At 43.4% G+C, this 21389-nt stretch overlaps 1 protein-coding gene across 2 annotated transcripts in view; it reads right to left on the reverse strand.

Moving 5' to 3' along the window:
* The window catches only part of FGR (FGR proto-oncogene, Src family tyrosine kinase), a 151233-nt gene that overhangs the window by 69777 nt on the left and 60067 nt on the right, over nt 1-21389 (reverse strand). Inside the window, exons 1-7 of one of the 2 annotated variants that reach the window (XM_063453631.1) lie at nt 13161-13183; nt 12910-12963; nt 12481-12664; nt 9317-9416; nt 9010-9108; nt 5994-6097; nt 5222-5371 (exon numbers count right to left, since the gene is read on the reverse strand). In XM_063453631.1, coding sequence (XP_063309701.1) covers nt 5222-5371; nt 5994-6097; nt 9010-9108; nt 9317-9416; nt 12481-12661 — 634 coding nt within the window. In that variant the 5' untranslated portion in view covers nt 12662-12664; nt 12910-12963; nt 13161-13183. Of the gene's footprint in view, nt 1-5221; nt 5372-5993; nt 6098-9009; nt 9109-9316; nt 9417-12480; nt 12665-12909; nt 12964-13160; nt 13184-21389 lie in introns of those variants that run through there. The other variant, XM_063453624.1, reaches the window with a different exon arrangement.

A 21389-nucleotide genomic window follows, 5' to 3' on the forward strand; every position in this document is an offset into this window, starting at 1 on the left:
TCAGTCACAGTCAGGGGAGGTGTGGCTAGGGCTGCATAAACAAACAAAAGTGATTTGACTCCTAAGTGGCAGTAGCTTGAGCATTAAGATGTCAGAGGCATGACCTATACACCAAAACCCCCCCCCCCCCCCCACTCCCTGGCATGCTATCATGACATCCACCCCGATGCAGTGGCAGAACTAAAGTAGAAAGAGCCCTGGTGCAAGAATTTTTTTGGGCCCCCCAATTGCAAGGTTGGACAAAAGGTAGAACCCTATCTGTCGTGCAACTCGGACAATGCTTTGACAGCTGGGGCTCTACCAATTTCCCATGTTTGCAGGGTTGTATTTAGCACTGAGCCGTGTTTGGATATAAGCATGTGTTTGTATGAAGTCTGTTTGTGTGAATGTGTTTGTATGTGTTGTTGACGTTTAAATGCAAGTGTGCATTTATGTGTAGTGTTGGTTTTTGAATGTAGGAGATTCCCACAAGGAGCATTTCCCACCGGATCACCATGGGTAATGATTCCTCCATCCCAAGGTAAGCCCCAGGCTTTTTTTACATCTCCTCACTACAGCCTCTATCCTGACACTGCAGCCGCTATCCTGACCCTACAGCACCTCTCTGGGAGGGCACCAGGGAACTTATTATTATTATTATTATTATTATTGCCATTTATATAGCGCCAACAGATTCCGTAGCGCTTTACAATATTTTGAGAGGGGGGGATGTAACAATAAATAGGACAATTACAAGAAAACTTACAGGAACAATAGGTTGAAGAGGACCCTGCTCAAACGATCTTACAGACTATAGGAGGTGGGGTATTAGAAACATTAGGACAGGAAATATCAAGTAGGAGTGAAGCAGAGCTGGAGGAGAGAGCAAAGCACTGTCCCATAGGAGAGAGCAAGAGACAGGTATGTAAGGTAGAGATTACTCTGGGAGGCCATAAGTTTTCCTGAAGAGATGGGTTTTAAGGCCCTTCTTAAATGATTGAAGACTAGGGGAGAGTCTGATGGCAGTAGGCAAGCTATTCCATAGGAGAGGAGCCGCCCGTGAGAGGTCCTGCAAGCGCGAGTTGGCCGTACAGGTGCGAGCAGTGGTCAGGAGGTGGTCACGGGCAGAGCGGAGGGTACGAGGAGGGGCATACCTATGGATCAGTGAAGAGATATAAGAGGGGCTGGAATTGTTCAGTGCTTTAAATGTATGGGTTAGCACTTTGAATTGACTCCTGTAGGATACAGGGAGCCAATGTAAGGACTGGCAGAGGGGCGAGGTGTGAGAGGACCGACTAGAGAGGAAAATCAGTCTAGCTGCAGCATTCATTACAGACTGTAGCGGGGCAATACTTTTGGGGAGACCAATCAGGAGAGGGTTACAGTAATCCATGTGGGAAATTACTAGAGCATGGACAAGCTCCTTGGTAGCAACTTCCGTAAGAAAGGGGTGGATGCGGGCTATGTTTTTAAGTAGGAACCTACAGGACTTGGCAACAAACTGGATGTGAGACTCAAAGGTGAGACCAGAGTCAAGTATGACGCCAAGACAGCGCGCTTGCAGGGATGGACTTATGTGGATATCACTGACTTGTAGGGAGAGCGAGAGAGGAGGATCAGTATTAGGAGGAGGAAAGACAAGGAGTTCAGTTTTAGAGAGGTTAAGTTTGAGAAAGCGTGACGACATCCAGTCAGAGTTGGAAGAAAGGCAAGCAGTGACACGTTGCAGTACGGCAGGGGGGAGGACTGGTGAGGAGAGGTATATCTGAGTGTCATCAGCGTACAGGTGGTAGTGGAGTCCAAAAGAGTCAATAAGTTTTCCAAGAGAGGTAGTATAAAGAGAAAATAGAAGGGGACCAAGGACAGTGCCTTGGGGAACTCCAACCGAGACAGGACGAGGGGAGGAGGTATCCTTGGAAAAGGAGACACTGAATGAGCGTTGGTAGAGATAGGAGGAAAACCAAGAGAGGACACAGTCACAGAGACCGAGCGATTGCAGAGGACCACAGTGGTAATTGTGCCTGGAGTGTGCCTTTAAATACTCTAATAATTGCCCCTCCCGACAATAGTTTCTGGATCCACCCATGCTTTTTATCACTCTCTTTCCTGTTCTCAAAATTTACTTATTCCTTATATATACTCCTACATTCCTGCTTCCTTACTTTCTCAGTAGCAACAACTATACCATGTCAGGTTGTAATCTCACCATAGAGCCACTTCTTTATTCACATCTATTCTTTGGCAGGAAGGACTCTTATGTGAACCATACAGTATCCATTGAATGTGCTTTTCACTATCTAAATGATTTATTATTTATATTTACTTGCTCTAGACCATTTCATCAATTTCTTTGATGTTTCAATAACATCTCTCTCAATAACTTCTTCTGAAAAACTAGAGCATGTATTTAACACCAGTATAGAAAAATATTTTTAAAAACATATAAAAATATATTCATAACGTTACACTGATGACATCTTAAAAAATGATACATTGTGAGCCAATGGCTTTGTGCCACACACAGCTCTAACCGCCTTCCTTAGGCTTTCCACCCCCGCCCACTGCCCCCCAGGGGTACCACTACACTTAAACCAATCCGGCCAAAAAAAGTTTTTCTAACACTAAAAATTGTTTGTCAGTGATGTCCAAAAATCTTTGACATCTCCCACCTCGCTGAGCTCAATGCCAAAAATAACTCCTCCGCCCCAGCCCACCACATACAGTGGAAATAAGCCTACTGTGGGCATGTTCACGATTTGTAATTGTAACCTTATATACTCCTGTATATGGAGTGTTCAAGGGCGAATTACCTTGCTCGTTTACACTAGAGGTTCACACTGGAGGTTCATCTCAACCACTTTTAGCACAGTTTTGGCAATGACTGAGAGACATTCTGGGGTTATCACATTATTTCTCTACTCTCACCCCTGTCTCAAATCTGAAACCATAGGGAAGAAGGAATTCACTCATAACGTTGACACAGTGATTGCTCATTGGCAAATGCTCCAACAAGATGACAACAGCTCCAGTCTTCAGAGCTCCACCTTGTCCTGTGATTCTCGGCAGCAGTAACCTGCAGCCTACTTCTCGCTATCACCAGGGGTGTATCCTGGTTTTGTGCTGCCCTAGGCAGGACAAAACTCAGGCGCCCCCCTCACCCCCACCCCCACCCCCCCGCCACCCCCACCCAACCCTTCCCCCGCCTTCTAAATACACACACACTGACAGATACGCATCCATTAGCTAACTGTTAGCTAATGGATGCGTATCTGTCAGTGTGTGTGTGTGAGTGTATGAGTGTGTCTGTGTGTGAGTGTGTCTGTTAGTGAGTGTGAGTGTGTCTGTTAGTGAGTGTGTCTGTTAGTGTGTGTGTCTGTTAGTGTGTGTATGTCAGTGTGTGTGAGTGTCTGTTAGTGAGTGTGTGAGTGTGTCTGTTAGCTGCTAACAGACACACTCACACACTCACTAACAGACACACTCACACACACTGACATACACACACTAACAGACACACAGAGTCAGACACACACACACACACTCTAACAGACACACTCTCACACACTCTAACAGACAAACAGACACACTCACACTCACTAACAGACACACTCACACACACTAACAGACACACTCACACACACTAACAGACACACTCACACACACTAACAGACACACACAGTCAGACACACTAACAGACACACACACACACACACACTAACAGACACACTCACTAACAGACACACTCACTCATTTTTTTTTTTTAATTTACCCCCCCAGCCTCCTTACCTTTGGGAATGCTGGGGGGGTTCTCCCTCTCCCTGGGGTCTAGTGGGGCTGCCGGTCGGGCTGCTGGGCTGGTTGCTGGGCGGGCGGCTGGCGAGGGAGCACTTCCTCTGAGCTGTCTGCTCAGCTCCCTCGCGCGCCGCAGAGTGAGGCTGGGAGGCGGAGCCGGAATATGACGTCATATTCCGGCTCCCAGCCTCACTCTGCGGCGCGCGAGGGAGCTGAGCAGACAGCTCAGAGGAAGTGCTCCCTCGCCAGCCGCCCGCCCGCCCGCCCGCCCAGCAACCAGCCCAGCAGCCACCAGCCCAGGATGTCTGTTAGCCGCAAGGCTAACAAGGCATTTGCCCTGGGCGTTTGGGGGCGGCTTTTTTTGCCGCCCCCTGGAAAATGCCGCCCAAGGCAAATGCGCCCCTGGCTATCACTGTGGTGGCTCGAGTTGGCAGTATAATGCAGAAGGAAAACTATACTTTTGCAAAATAAATCTGATGCACTTGCAAAGGACAGTGACTTGAAGTGACAAGGTTGTTTCTGTACTTGTTTTTTCTACCTGGAAAATTCTATAGCTTGTGACTTGTGGGCCAGACTTGAGGGTCCACAAGTTTGATACAAATTATACAAATACCATTGTGGCCTAGCTTACATACAGGCTAAACTCTGCTGACATTCCCGATTCATAGTTTACAGTTATGTTATAGTTTTGCGATGTCTTATCCTGGACACTCACGATTCCACAATATTCCACAATAGTTCTAATTTAACTATATAAATGAGTAGCTACCATTAGACCTGGAGATTTATTTTGGTCTGAACTGCGTTTTGTCTGAATTTTGGCCAACTGGGTGATCGCTAGAATTTATGAACACTGAGCTAAAATCTACCTAAATGATGAACCAACCAAAATGGCCAAGTATGGCATTTTGGTTCTGGTTTGTGATTCTAAATTCCACATGGGGTGCCTAAAAAGCAGATGATTGATGGGGAAACATATGATGGCTAGGGGACAGTCACTAAATCTTGATTTTATTCACAAATCAAGTGAGAAGTAAGCAATAGAGGGGGAAAAGGAGGACATATACTGTATATGTACTGTATACTTTTGCTGCTCATCCTGTTGTTCCCTTTTTGCTTACTTTTTCTCACTTAATATGTGAACCAAATGGTAGGAAATTGCTCCTTTTTGGGAAAAATGGATTGTCCAATCTGAATTTTCTCACCATGCACACGTTACTATTGTGTGTCAAGTTGACCTGATATTTCACTGCTAGTGCTTTATTGCTTTTTTTTCCAATTGCTGCATTTACTGTATTTTGTAACTGCATGGAATAAATGGCCAAGCATGTCAGTTTTGGTTTGTGGTTCTGAATTCCACATACATCGCCCAAAAAGCAGATACATTTACTGTTTGACATATCTAACTGCACTTGTAGAATAAAAAAATAAAAAATTCTAAAAGAAAATGTACCCATGTAATGTTTGACCAGCTCTGTTACGCTATCAAACTGGACCCGTGTTGTGATGTAATATCCTCCAGTGTCCAATTTTCGGATCTTGTAATGCTTCACGTGGTCACCTTTCATGTCATCCATGTCACGGACTGAGAGTGAGTAAGCTCCTGAAGAGAGAAACAGCCAGTGAGGAGAATGGCAGAGATTAACACAGGGGCTCTTGGAGTGGTAGCCCCAAGGTCATGCTTTGAAAGAGGCCAAAGTTACAATATACATTTTCCGAGATTTTTTTGTTTATTTATTATGACAATAGAAATGTAATTCAACTTATTTCAGTAGGCCCATCAAAATTCTTAGCGCTATGAGACACCCTAAATTCAGCATGAAGGAATATATTGATTCGGGAAATATAAAAAATGAACGAAAAGTTGAGAAGAAGGTAAGGAAGGAATGAAAGGAGAATATGAAAAATGGGGATTTGAGGTACAAAAATAAAACAAGGGCTTTACTGGGAAGAGTTATATAAATTTAAATTTCTTAAATCATGTTGATTTACATAAGGAAATACAAATACATTTCACAGGGTCTCAATGTGTCATACACCAAAATAAAAGTATCATAGCATCAGAGACAGAGAGCACTCGCTACATCCTGTACATTAGAGACCAATAATAGTAATTCATCAGCAATGAATTTTTGATTAGTGTTTCACCAACTGGGCATAGTACCATGACTTTAATAGATACAGCATCTCTGAGTACACTTGAAATGCAATTGCCAGCACCTTACCTTTGGTGGTTTCACTCTCTCTGATCATGAAGCTTCCACGCTGGTTGCTCTCGCTCAAGAGCTGCCTCTCTGCATCTTTTCTGCTAACTTTCCCAAAGTACCATCTAGAAAATAGAAAATGGCCAGAGAGAATAATCGAGTAAGAATGCTGAATCTCAGATCTACCAGTGCCTGCTTGTGATACAGGCATGTCCAAGGTGTGCATGGAAACTTTTTGTATGAGTTTGGATTAGCTTATCATGCTTTTGACTTACTCTGTACACATCACTAGAGCAATTTCTGCCTCATTCTCCTTAAACTGCCTCCTTAGCTCTGCAATGTAAAACATTGCATTTAAAAAACAAACAAAAAAAACTGCAATGTTTGCATTGCAGGGTTAAGACTGCCTCTAGTGACTGTCTCCTAGACAGCTACTAAAGGCACTTCCTGCTGTTTCATGGAGTTTAAGTCTGTGAAATGACGCGGGACGTCCTCACGCTGGACATCCAGTATCTTTTAATCCCTATGCACTGATGTGAATGCAAAAGTGAATGCACTGATTCACTTTTACTCTGGGGAAGGACTAATGCGTGCAGTATTTAAATTAATTTAGATACTAAACATATCAGGCATTTAGCAATCAGGACTGATATCTATTTTGAATTATTTTTATTAGTTGCACTAGATGTGTAAAAATTATTATGAGCATAAATATCTGTTTTGAGTAGTTTTTTTTAAATTTATTCAAATGTTTAACATTTTATTAACAGATAATGTTATTTTAGGTATACGTTATTATTGGCATTTATATAGAGCCAACCTATTCCGCAGCGCTTTACAATGTTATAAAGGGGGAAATTTAACAGTAAACGAGACAATTACAATATGTTACAAGAACAATAGGTTGAACAAAAGGAAATAAATGAAAGCCCTTTCTGTCCTTTAAAAAAATATATATAATATTTATGGGGACACTTGAAGAGAAGCCCTTAAAGCAACACTATAGGCATTAGGTCCCCCCTCGGCGGTGATGTTGGAGGAGGCGCAGACAGAGCGAGCACTGGTGGACATCAGCGCTGGAATCAAGTGAGTGAGAGAAAGGGTTGTTTAACCTGAAAGGGTTATTTAACCCTTTCAGTGGGGGGAGGAGAGGAACATTTTAGTGTTAGGAATAAAAAATTTAATTCTTAACACTATAGTAGTCCTTTAAATTACAGTGGAGCAAACATATAGCTCAAATTCAAGGTACTGTTTTGGTTTCAAATGTGGATAAGTAAGATCCTTTGTCCTTAAGTTGTTAACAAATAATCAATTTTATTTCAAAAGTTGTTTTGGCGCATACAAAATGCTTTTAATGAGACCTGGGCGGGACTGACTGAAGGACAAACTGTTGAGTTTGTGTCCATTCTCAGTGTTCTCATAACTATTTCACGGTTCTGTTAATGTTCTATTTTAATTCAAGGCTCCTTGAATACTCAGTATGCTTAGCATGTACTTCCCAAATCCTAGATGTGATTTTCTAAAATTATTATCACTACAAAAAGAGCACAAACAACTACAAGTTTATTTAATGGGAACTAAATAATATTTGACCTCTAGCGGACAATGGCTATTAACAAAAATACTAAATGCTTTTCCTTTGAAAAAGGCGTCAGTGTAGTATGATATGCTATGAGTAAGAGCTGTAACGCGATTTTTCAGATTCTGGTGGGATTGAGACTACATTTGTACTTTCGTTGTATTATGCAAGCCTTGTCATTATTTTTATTTGTTTTTACCTGCTTATTACTTGTAATAAAAGTTTTTGATTGTATATTTAGTATGGTGTATATCTTTATGTATATCCAATATAGTTAATGTTAAAGGAAAACTATAGTGTCAGGAATACAAACATGTATTCCTGACACTATTGTCAAGAAGTGTCTGTTTAGGTGACCACCCCCTCCGATCTTAGTAAAAAGGTGATTTTACTTACCTTTTCTTCCATGCTGCACTGGTGTTGCCACAGCTGGCCTCGCCTAGCTCTGCGTCCATGGCTGGGGCCATCAATCTTGATCATCTCAGCCAATCCGATCCTTTCCTATAGAGATTATTGCACCTGTGCGGCAAAAAGCCATGCTGTGCCAATCTGCATCTCCTTATAGAGATGCACTGATTCAATGCATCTCTATGGGGAACACTTAGCGTCTCCATGCAAGGCTTGGAGATGTTGAACACTAGTGATTTACACTGTGCAGCACTTGACTAGGAAGCACCTCTAGTGGCTGTCTGAGTGCCTGTCACTAGAGGTGTTACTAGGCAGCAATGTAAACACTGTCTTTCCTCTGAAAAGGCAGCTTTTAAGGTACTCAAGCCTCCAGGGACAGGCTATAGACACCAGAGCCACTACATTAAGCTGTAGTGGTTTTGATGACTATAGTGTCTCTTTAATGTTTTGGCACAGAAGGCAGGCTGGGCACTAACAACAACAGGCCATTAAGGCCCATAGTTTTTGATAATGACTAGTTAATGTAAAACGGAATTAGTTGTAAAGCACATTGTAAGAGCATGAATCACAATTTAAATCTGGGGGTACTCATTTAAGGGACACTGTAAGTACTTTAACCATTTAATGTAATTTAATTGGTAGTAATATGGTGTGGCATTCAAGGGATTGGAATAGTTTCGCTATTACATGGTACAAAGGAATGCAACCTCCAAACAGACAATCAAAAGTAGGCAAATATATAATGTTTCAGCGTCAATTATTAAGGCTTGATGCTGAAACATTGTATACTTGTTGTGTTCCTGTTTGAGCCGGTGTATTTTTCCACTTTTGATTTCATTAATATGGTTATACTATTACTGCCTGGAGTCCTCTGGCACTGTCCCTCCATTCACTGTTAACAATTTTCAAGCAGTTTAAACTACATGTCCCTTGCCACCTACCTACAGCTTGTATGAGGCATTAATGGCCATCTGTGTAACAGGTTGTATATTAGCCCCACCGCCTCACAGGTTGTCCATGTGCTGCCATTATGCTGCTTATTGTACTCACTCTTCTGCTTGGATGGAGTTTGCAGGTGCAACATAGTTACTGGGGATGTACCCTGTTTCTCCTGTTTTCAGTGATCGAGCCTCCCACCAGTCTCCCTCACTGCAAAGAGAAATATAATGAGTTCTATGGAGTGCATACAAACATACTAACTAAATGTGCACACAAGGCATACACTTCACCTCAGTGGATGAAACATGTGAACACTCTTGTAATGCACAAACACATACATTTGTTACCTAAGGAATGTAGGGAACACACATGTTCCGATTGTTTGTAAGTAGCACATTTCCCTAGCAAAGATACTCACGTGTTGTTAATAATGTGGAATTTCTCGCCCTTCTCAAAAGTTAGATCATCCTCGGTTCTTGCCTCATAGTTATATAGTGCAACAAAGAGAGTTATCCCTCCTACAAATAGAAAAAAGGATATTTATAACACCATATTTCACACAAACCAATGCACACTGTGTGTAGAGCAGAAATGGTCTGGGTCCCCCCCTCCCCTCTTCCTCCCTCACCCCCGGGCCCGCCCACACCCTACCTAGTCCGCTAACAATGACGCAGGACTGAATGTGGTGTGTATAGTGGAAGTGAATTAGAATGTGTGTAATGGATGTAGTGTTTGTGTATTAGATACTGTTTGTGCAGTGAAGTGAATGCAGAGTGTATAGTGAACGCAGAGTGTGTCTGAGTAGTGGATGTAGTGTGTGTACAGTGATGTAGTGTGTGTTTGTGTGTACTAGATGCAATGTGTTTAGTGGATGCAGTGTCTGTAGTGGATGTAGTGTGTGTATTAGACGCAGTGTCTCTGTATAGTGAATGCAGAGTGTTTCAATGTGTGGTGGATGTAGTGTGTACTGTGAATACAGGATCTTTGTGTAGTGGATGCTGTGTGTATAGTTAATCCAGAGTGTGTGTCGGTGTAGTGAATGCAGAGTGTGTGTCAGTGTAATGAATGTAGTGTGTGTGTTAGTGCAGTGAATGCAGAGTATGTTAGTGTGTCGTGAATGCAGAGTGTGTGTTAATGTGTAATGAATGCAGAGAGTGTGTTAGTGTGTAGCGGATGCAGAGTGTGTGTTAGTGTAGTGAATTCAGAATGTGTGTTAGTGTAGCAAATGCAGAGTGTGTGTTAGTGTAGGGAATGCAGAGTGTGTCAGTGTAGTGGATGCAGTGAGTGTGTTAATGTGTAGTGAATGCAGAGTGTGTGTTAATGTGTAGTGAATGCAGAGTGTGTGTTGTACTAGTGTATGCAGAGTGTGTGCCAGGGTAGTGTATGCTGTATAGTGTATGCAGAGTGTGTGTTGTATTAGTGTATGCAGAGTGTGTGTCAGGGTAGTGTATGCTGTATTAGTGTATGCAGTGTGTGTGTTGTATTAGTGTATGCAGTGTGTGTGTTGTATAAGTGTATGCAGAGTGTGCTGTATGAGTGTATGCGGTGTGTGTGTTGTATTAGTGTATGCAGAGTGTGTGTCAGGGTAGTGTATGCTGTATTAGTGTATGCAGAGTGTGTGTTGTATTAGTATATGCAGTGTGTGTATTGTATTAGTGAATGCAGAGTGTGTGTTGTATTAGTGCATGCAGAGTGTGTGTCAGAGTAGTGTATGCAGTGTGTGTGTTGTATTTGTGTATGCAGAGTGTGTGTCAGGGTAGTGTATGCAGTGTGTGTTGTATTAGTGTATGCAGTGTGTGTGTAAATGTGCAAACTAGGGCCTGCAATCTAGGGGGGAAGGGGGAGGAAGGGGCATTTTCACACTAATTTAGTATTCAATTTAATTAAATGTTATTCCCCCCTCCATGCTTCTTACCTGTGTCCAGGGAGGGGGGAGATTTCATTCCCTGGTGGTCCAGTGGCATGGGGGCCCAGCACACTGCTTCTGCACATTCCGGTCCTCTCTTCCAAGTAACCCGTGGTAATGCTCAGAAGGCCGCGGGTCTCGCAAGAGTTATTGGAAGAGGGGACCGGAATGTGCAGAAACAGTGTGCTGGGCCCCCTCTGCAGTAACAAAGAACCGGGGGCCCGCAGCTGCACTTATAGATCGCGATATTTGCTATCTATGTGTGCAGAGAGGGAATGTGGGGTCCGGGACTGCCAGAGCAGTCCGGGCCCCCCAGGACCGCCGGGCCCGTGACAACCATCATGGTTGTCACCCCCTGATGGCGGCCCTGACAGTGAGGACTATGCTTATATAGAGTACCAAAGCATGAGACTGTTATAGTGATTTGGATGCCTTAGCCTGTGAGCATCACATGTAGAGTTGCAGTGTGAAGATAGTGATGTAGTTGTTAGCAGAACGGGAAAACTTGTCAATTGGTGGTGACACTGGTAAGAGATGAGGTGAGCTTGGCCATGACTAGTTTCTGCAGTCGCAATACAGGTAGAACGGCAGGAAATGGGCATATAAAAGAAATCTGGGCTTTATGCCCACCTATGCCTCCCGATTTGAATCATTGTATTATGTAGTGACTTTTTTTTGTGAAGACCTTCTGAGAAATATTCAAAGTCACATTAAAGAATGGCTGATCAACTTAAAGGACCACTATAGGCACCCAGACCACTTCAGCTCAAGGAAGTGGTCTAGGTGCCAGGTCCCTCTTGTTTTAACCCTGCAGCTGTAAACATAGCAGTTTCAGAGAAACTGCTATGTTTACACTGAGGGTTAATCCAGCCACTAGAGGCAGCTCCACGATTCTCACTGTGAAAATCACAGTGAGAAGACGCTGACATCCATAGGAAAGCATTGAGTAATACTTTCCTATGGTCGGTTTGAATATGCGTGCGGCTCTTGCTGCGCATGCGCATTCGGCACTGACGTCAGCAGGAGGAGGAGAGTTCCCAGGCACCGAGGGAGCCCGGCGCTGGAGAAAGGTAAGTGGCTGAAGAGGTTTTAACTGCTTCAGCCCAGCGGAAGGGGGGCCATGAGGGTGGGGGGGACCTAAGGACTACATAATGCCAGGAAAACGAGTTTGTTTTGCTGGCACTATAGTGGTCCTTTAGGGTTTAGCCGGGTTTAAAGTATACTCTAAGTGACTAGGGCTGCTCAAGAAGAAAAAAAAAACTGTCTTGCCTAGGGTCCTGAATACAATATTGCTATATCTACCCCAAACCCAGAACTGCTATGAGTGAATGACCCTCCAATGGTAGTAGATGCTGTTTCTCCTTTCTTATTGGCACGAAAGACCAGGTTGTTCACAAAGACATACATTGCTTGTTTACAGATTGTATTTTATAATTCATATCTGCGGTAAATATCCTTTGCCATCAGTGTTAACATATAATTATTATTTACTTCTATAGGAACTATAGGAAGATTCATAGAAGAAAGAAAAGTATTTTTTAATATATTGGGCTTTGAACTTTTTCTCTTAAAGTGAAGCAGATTTTCTCCAAAAGCTCCTCGCTCCCTTACAATGCCTATAACCTCTCTCTTCCTTCAGGACCCACCTCTATGTTTTAGAACCTCTCATTTAGTACCTGAAACTACTCCTGTATGTACTCCGCCAAATCCAAATGTTGGGGTAAGAGATAGATGATTGTCTGTGATGCGGAAGGTCTGTGTAGGGTCCGGACAATAGCGTTGATCCTGGTGAATATTCTGCATGACACCCTCTTCCTTTTCCCCACCATCATTCCCCTTACACTGTGCACAACCCATCACCTACAGAGAAAAGTTGCATTGTTATTTGATGTTTCACGTAAACTTGGATCCTTACAAACTTAACAGCTACAAATGTTTAGTTGAGACTCCAGGTAAACATGCACGTCTCCTTCAAACTATAGACAGATATCCAAACAGACAAAAAACTGGATGACACAATGTAAACCTGTTAAAATGAAAAGATGCTTCAAATTATTCCATGCACACTATTCCACATTTGCCAGTTATTCTTTAATTTTACCTACCTACGTTTCCAGGGCTTAGAGAAGGGACATCACCAGCACCAGATTGAGAGTATCCTGTAAGGATGAGAGATAATGTGTCAGCCCTAGACTTTAATTTTCCCCGTTGTTGTACCACAACCTCTGTCAATATATCTGGCTTTATCTGTTTCCATATCCCCTCGTGTTCAGTATCCTTTCACTATCTTGCTGCCCATTATTGAGTATGACTGTTCCCCCACATATTAATTCTGTTATCAGGTCATCATCTCCACCATTTAGAATCTGCTCTTCTGTTAATGATCTTGTCCTTTCTGTGTACCTATATAGCAAATATCTGTTTTTCTATGCTACTGTTGCAGGTTGCAATAATTCTCAGTATATAATTCTCAGTGTATAGTGCTAAACCTCTTCCTTCCTGAAAGGCTGAGATGGTCACTCACTTCCTTACTAAGTCTCACTGAAGCAGAGGGGGTGTGTTTGCGTGTTGGAGTTATTTAATCTACAGGTTTTTACCCAATTGTCCACTTTAATGCCATCATGTATCCGTCATAGACATTACACCTCAAATTCCAAAGATATCACTATTACAAAGTTAATTTGGAATAAATTATTAATCACAAACATTTATTCTACATCTTGCAACAAAATGCATTCAAAGTTCATCTTAAAAAATAAACGGGTTGTGTCTTATTTTTGTTTTGAATTCTCATTCATAATTTACCAGGGATGAACAAGCTGAAACAAATCACCCAATTTTACAATTTACTTATACAACAGGACTGGATTTGTCAGTAGGCAATAGGCAGAGTAGGAACCTACCTACAGGAGCAAGACAAGAAAAACACTCTCAGTACTATATATATGCAAGCCAGATACATTTGGTTTTGCTTTATGTTTGTACAAAGCATTAACAGCCTACATTCACACACAGCATTGGCTTCATTCACACACAGCACTAACATGTTACATTCTGTATTCACTCACAACACTGACATATTGCACTATGTATTCATACACGTTGCTCTGAATTCACAACCAGCATTTAAGTACAGCTTATATGGGGTCAAGCAACTTCCTCCCACATAAACACTAACACTTTCAAAGAGTGCTTCTGCCAGAATTATACCCCATGAAAATCATTCACATAGGTGTAGCTATATTTCACTAATTTATCTCCATCTTTTTTGTTTTAAAAAAACTGAAGGTTGCATTCACAACCTGTGCTTTTACTTCCATTGATTTGCTTCATTCCTTCTGTTTTCACTCTATCATTTGCATCCTTTGAGCTCTGCTTTTCCAACATACACTCTGCATTTATTCCTTTGTCTAAAAGGATAACTCCAAAAATAATAATGCTGTCTTTTAAAGGGACACTGTAGTCACCAGCAGAGGCGTAACTAGAAACCACCGGGCCCCGGTGCGAAAACTGCACTGGGCCCCACATGTGTCTCATCCCCCCGCCAACCCCTCGCCACGTCTCATCTCCCTCGGCCAGCCCCTCCACACGTTTCATTCTCCCCCCACTCCCTCACTGTTTCTTACCCACCCCCGGCCCTCCCATGTGTCTCTCCCACCCACCTCCTCCACGTGTCTCTCACACACACTGACAGACAGACACACAAGCACTGACAGACACACAAGTACTGACAGACAGACACACATATTTACACTGACTGACAGACACTCAATGACAGACAGACACACACACTGACAGACACTCACAATGACAGACACACGCACTGATAGACAGACACTGACAGACAGACACACGCACTAATAGACAGACAAACACACACACACTGACAGACAGACACTCACACTGACAGACACACTGACAGACACTCACACTGACAGTCATACACACTCACTCACTGACTGACAGACACACACACTGTCAGACACACTCACACACTATCAAAATATTTTTTTTCGAGGCCCTACCTTTTGGAGAACTGGTGTGGGTTCTCTCCCTGGGGTTCAGGGTGGGGCTGTGCATTTCCTTTCTCCTCTCGTGCGCTGTTTAGTATGCCAGGGCCAGAATGACATCATATTTCAGCTCCCAGCATCACAAAGGGCGCGCAAGGGAGGAGAGAGGAACTGCCAGATCAACCTCCCTCGCCACCCACACTGTTGCCTCCTGCCTTCTCTCCTCTCACTCCATTGCAATATATATCTGCAGAGTAGGCACCTGCCATCCAGGTAAGCAGTTGCCTACTCTGCCTCACTGCCGATTTGGGGGTGCCCCAACGTGGACAAATGGCCATCTCCTGGGCCCCGTGTGAGAGGGTTCTTCCCGGCGCCCCCACCTTTGGCGGTCGGAGGGGCAGGTCTGTTTGCAGCTGCGACCCCTGCAACCATAATGTAGTGGTTCTGGTGAGTATAGTCAGTCCCTGCAGGCATTTTCATGCAAACACTGCCTTTTCAGAGAATATTTCTTCCTTATAGTATTCATTCACAATGTGAAAACACTTATGGCATTCATATACAACATTGATAAATGTTGCATGCAGGGCCTCCATCAGAAATTTTGGGACCCTTAACACAACTTAGGGTGTGGGCCCCTTGGGGCCCGCCTCCAAGCCGCCCACAGGGACCGCCTCCAAATCTCAACCACAGGAATACACACACAGACACAAACACAAATGCACTGATACAAAAGTACACAGATACACACACACAAATGCTGACACACACACATACATGCTAACAGACACACATACTGAAACAGACATACACACATATAGGCATACATACTGACACACACATACTAAGACATACACATTTACAGACACACTGACATACATGGTGACACAGAGACACATGCTAACATACATACATACAGACACACACGAATAAGGACATACAGACACACACACATACTAACATACATACAGACACTGACATAGGTATATACATACACACATACAGACACATACATTCATACTGACATACAGACATACATACACACATACTGACATACATACATATATACACAGACATACATACATACTGACATACATACATACATTCAGACATACATACATAGACTGACATACATTCATACATACTGACACATTCATACAGACATACTGACATACAGACATATATACAGACATACATAATGACAGATACATACATACAGACATACATACAGACATGCTGACAGACATACATACTAACAGACATACAGACATACTGACATACTGTCACGATTCGGGGAACCCAACACGCTAACACACACACACAGACACAGAAAAGGTGCCGTACCGGACCTTAGAGTGGCCGGGCTAAGCACACACAGAATAGTCAGGAGACAAGCCGAGTAAGGGGAGCCAGAAAACGGGAGAACGAGAAACAAGCCGAGGTCAAAGGGATGGAGAATACAGGAGAGTCAGAGAAACAAGCCAAATAATCGGTAACCAGAGAGAACTACAAGCAAACAGCAATACAGATATCAAAGACCACAACAGGGCACTGAGGGGCAGGGAAGGTAAGTATATAAACCCTGTGGTTAATTCTGATTGGATAACTTCCAATCAGAATTAACAATCACACGTGGGAGATATCTATACCTCCCACTGTGATTGTCATACTGTGACTTTAACGCCGGGTCACGTGGCTGACCCCGGCGTTTGCATAAATGTGCTGTCTCCCAGCGTGCAGCGTTATACACGCTGCCGCCGGGGGACGAGAAGGAGGATGCGAGCGGCGTGCGAGGCAGTGAGGACGCCGCTCGCCGACCTACACAGGAGGAGGAGACCGGCAAAGAACCCAGGGTGAGTGCTGCGAGCGGCTTGCAGCATCCCCTAAGAGCCGCCCGTGGAACCCTGACATTACCCCCCCCTCGAAGACCGCCCAGAGGGCGGGAAGCAGAAGGCTTCAAAGGAAAACGCGCATGGAAGGAGCGAACCAAAGAGGGCGCGTGCAAATCAGAAACAGAGACCCAAGACCGCTCCTCAGGACCGTAACCCTTCCAATCCATCAGGTACTGCAACCGACCCCGAGAAAAACGAGAATCGAGGAGAGCAGCCACCTCGTACACGTCACTAGAGACTGCGCGGAGGGAATCGGGTCGCCTGAGAGGGCCAGAGAACCGATTACAGAGCAAGGGCTTCAATAGGGAGGTGCGAAAGGTGTTCGGTATACGCATGGAAGGAGGCAAGGCCAGGGAGTAGGACACAGGATTGACCCTACACAATACCCTATAGGGACCAAGGAACCTGGGCGCAAACTGCATCGAGGGGACCCTGAGGCGGAGATTCCTAGAGGACAACCAAACTCTATCACCCGGAGCATAAGTAGGAGCCGCACACCTACGGCGATCAGCGAATCTCTTCTGAGCAACCACTGCACGAGAGAGAGCAACATGGACCTGATCCCACATCTTCCGTAAGGAGGTAAGGTGCTCGTCCAAAGCGGGCATTCCCTTGTAGGAGAATACACCGGGAAGAACAGAGGGTTGGAACCCATAAGCAACCATAAAAGGACTTAAGCCAGTAGACAAATGTGTCACAGTGTTCCTGGCGAACTCAGCCCAGGGAAGAAGATGAGACCAGTTGTCCTGGTGCGCATTCGTGAAGCAGCGTAAATACAACTCCACAGACTGATTAGCCCGCTCAGCAGCTCCATTAGATTGAGGATGATAGGAGGACGTAAACGACAAGGAGATCCCCATCTCAGCACAAAAGCCCTTCCAAAACCGAGAGACAAATTGAGAACCCCTGTCGGATACGATATCCAATGGTATACCATGCAACCGGAACACCTCTTTGGCAAACACCCGAGCCAACTGAACCGCAGAAGGAAGTTTCTTAAGCGGAATAAAGTGCGCCATTTTAGAGAACCTATCTGTCACAGTCAAAATTACTGTCTGTCCATCAGAGGAAGGAAGATCCACAATAAAATCCATGGATAAGTGGGTCCAGGGTTTCTTGGGTACAGACAGGGGCATCAGGAGTCCCCGGGGTTTAACATTTTGCGACTTACACTGTGTACAGACACGACAAGCCTGCACATAATCCACCACATCTTGTTTAAGTGAAGGCCACCAGAACTGTTGAAGGAGACCCTTGTACGTCTTGGTAATCCCCGGATGACCAGCAGTTTTGGCGGTGTGAAATAAAGCTAACAACTTTTTTCTGTCTTTTACTTTCACGTATAGTCTACCAACGGGTGTCTCAGAGGGTGCTTGGGTTTGGTATGTCTTGATACCATCAAGGAAAGGAGACGAAATAGCCAAATGAGTAGCAGCTATAATCTGAGACGCTGGTACAATTAGTTCGGGAGCGGGAGCTATAGACCTGGTGGTGGCTTTTGCCTGGTGGTGTGGTGAAGTCCTTGTGTTGTCGTGAAGAATGGAGGCAATTGAGTGCTCGCTGCTGTGGTTTAGAACATAGTTCTTAGTGCGTTCGAAAGGATCTTCCATATCTGCCTTGACGCTGACCCTTTCACTAGCATTTTCATCTGCACTGATAGCTTGTTCCAAAATCTTTAGTTTTGCTGCAGCTGCCTCGTAGTTGCTCTGTTCTTTTAAAGCTTTAATTGCTGCCCTTTGACGTGCTGTCTGAGCTTCCATTGCTGCCGCTTCGGCTTGCATTGTTGCAGCCTCAGCCTCCATGTCTGCTCTCTTTTTTGCATATGCGGCCTGTAATTTGCTAGCCTCTGCTTCGGCTCGGGCGTTTATAAGCTGTTCACTAAGCCTTGAGTGCCTTGAACTTCGGGATCTAGAGGAACTTTTAGAATGTCTGGTGGATACGGATCCGTGAAATACAGTGTCCTGTGGCTGCGTTAATTTTGCTTCTGCCTTTGCTTTAGTTAGCAGGATAAAGCTTCCTCTTTCCATGTTAAGAAGCTGGACATTGTTAAGTTGCTCTAATGATTCCTCAGTGTTAATGTTTTGCAGAATAGTTTTATATTTATTGCTTGTAGTCTGGTACAGTTCATATAAAGCAGAGAGGTGCTTTATGGCGCCCTCTAGTTGCAGTACCTTATGGCTGGGACATGAAATCACATCAACGTGGGTGAGGATTTTATCCCAAATCTGCTTCAAACTGGTTGATAGTTCACTTCTCATGGATTCATAGTTCTCTTTAACCTTCCAAGTGGGTTTCACAGAGCGTTTAGCCAATGCACTGGGCTCTGGGTCCTCATCCTGGCTTTCTCTATGTGGTGCATGCTGTGGTGTTTTATCACATTCTGAGCCTTTTCCACTCATGATGGCCTGAGGTACACAGGCCTGGCTGTAGCAGTGAAGTGTGTCTGTATACTGTGTGAGCTGTAACAAGCTGTGCTGGGGTTGAATGCAGACCTCTCATACAATACACACAGTTACACTTCACTATGATCTGTCCTGTGACACAGCAATCTCTGTACAAGCTGCTGGATGCGTTCTTTTACTATTCTGGAACGGCTGCAAAGGCTATGAATGTGTTTTTCAGGAGGACATGGCGCTCATTGCCCTGATGAGATTATCCATACCAAATCACCTTCCCAGATAGTTTACTCAGTCACAACTCACATGAAAGAAGATCTGGCGATGTTTATTCGTCGTATGATCTGTAGAATGTAACAGGTAAAATAACGATTCTTCCATACAGGTTAGGAGAGAAACAAGTCACATTTTTGCATTCTAATTGCATTCTACGAAGAAGTAAGTAGAAATATAGATCAGGGTGTTGCAGTGGATGTGATCTACTTGGATTTTGCCAAGGCATTTGATACGGTTCCTCACAATAGGTTAGTCTTCAAACTAAAAGAAATTGGTCTAGATGAGTATTCTTGTTCTTGGGTAGAACATTGGCTTAAGGATAGAGTACAGCGAGTTGTCATAAATGGTAAATTTTCACGCTGGACAAAAGTGGTAAGTGGTGTCCCTCAGGGTTCTGTTTTGGGACCGCTTCTATTTAACATATTTATAAATGATCTTGAAATGGGCATTGAAAGCCATGTATCAGTGTTTGCAGATGACACAAAACTTTGTAAAGTAATAAAATGTGAGCAGGATATTGCCTTGCTGCAGAGGGATTTGGATAGATTGGGGTACTGGGCACTAAAATGGCAGATGAAATTTAACGTAGAAAAATGCAAAATTATGCACTTCGGGGTTAAGAATGCACAAGCAATTTACACCCTAAATGGTAGTGAACTAGGGATAACCACACACGAGAAGGATTTGGGAATTGTTATAGACAACAAATTAGGTAGCAATATGCAATGTCAATCTGCCGTTGCTAAGGCCAGTAAGGTTTTGTCATGTATAAATAGGGGCATAAATTCTCGAGATGAAAATATAATTTTGCCTCTTTATAAATCGCTGGTAAGACCACACCTTGAATATGCGGTGCAATTTTGGGCACCTGTTCTAAAGAAGGATATCATGGCACTAGAAAAAGTGCAGAGACGAGCTACAAAATTGATAAAAGGAATGGAGCATTTTAGTCATGAAGAAAGGTTAAAAAATTTAAATCTCTTCATTTTGGAAAAACGGCGCCTCAGAGGGGATATGACAACATTATACAAATATATTCGGGGCCAGTACAAACCATTATCTGGAAATCTATTCATAAACAGGGCTATACATAGGACACGAGGTCACACATTTAGGCTTGAAGAAAGGAGATTTCATCTAAGGCAAAGAAAAGTTTTTTTTACAGTAAGAGCAATAAGGATATGGAATTCATTGCCGGAAGAGGTGGTTTTGTCAGAGTCTATACAGATGTTTAAATTGCAATTGGATAAATACTTGCAAAAACATAACATACAGGGATACAATTTCTAATTAGTGGGGTAATAGCTGCTTGATCCAAGGAGACATCTGACTGCTATTTTGGGGTCAAGAAGGATTTTTTTCCTAGTTTGTTGCAAAATTGGAAGCGCTTCAGACTGGGTTTTTTGCCTTCTTTTGGATCAACAGCAAAAGCATATGTGAGGAAGTCTGAACTTGATGGACGCAAGTCTCTTTTCAGCTATGTAACTATGTAACTATGTAACTATGTAACTATGTAACACATTTGAATGTACAGCATAGAAAACACTGGAACAGTAGAGGGGGAGAGGAGTACCTGAAGCAGCATGCAAACTATGGAGTGGCCCAAGAGACAAACTTAAGATAAACATTAAAGAAACAGTACATTATAATAAAACAATATCATGTAACATGACATAAGTTAGGCATGGGGTACCCAAAGGTTGATCCCCAGTTGTTGTAGAACTACAACTCCCATGATGCTTTGCATGCCTTTAGAATGTTTTAGAATGACAAAGCATCATAGGAGCTGTAGTTTTAAAACTTTAGGCAGTGTGTATTTGGATCAACAGCAAAAACATATGTGAGGAAGGCTGAACTTGATGGACGCAAGTCTCTTTTCATCTATGTAACTATGTAATATTTGTGTATAAGGCAGTTTGTGTGTATGCATTTGATATTGTGTGTATGTATGTATCAGGCAGGGTATGTGTGCATGTATGTATGTATAAAGCAGTTTATGTGTGTATGGATGTAA

The sequence above is a fragment of the Pelobates fuscus genome, chromosome 1 (assembly GCF_036172605.1).
Source record: "Pelobates fuscus isolate aPelFus1 chromosome 1, aPelFus1.pri, whole genome shotgun sequence".
Lineage (NCBI taxonomy): Eukaryota > Metazoa > Chordata > Amphibia > Anura > Pelobatidae > Pelobates > Pelobates fuscus.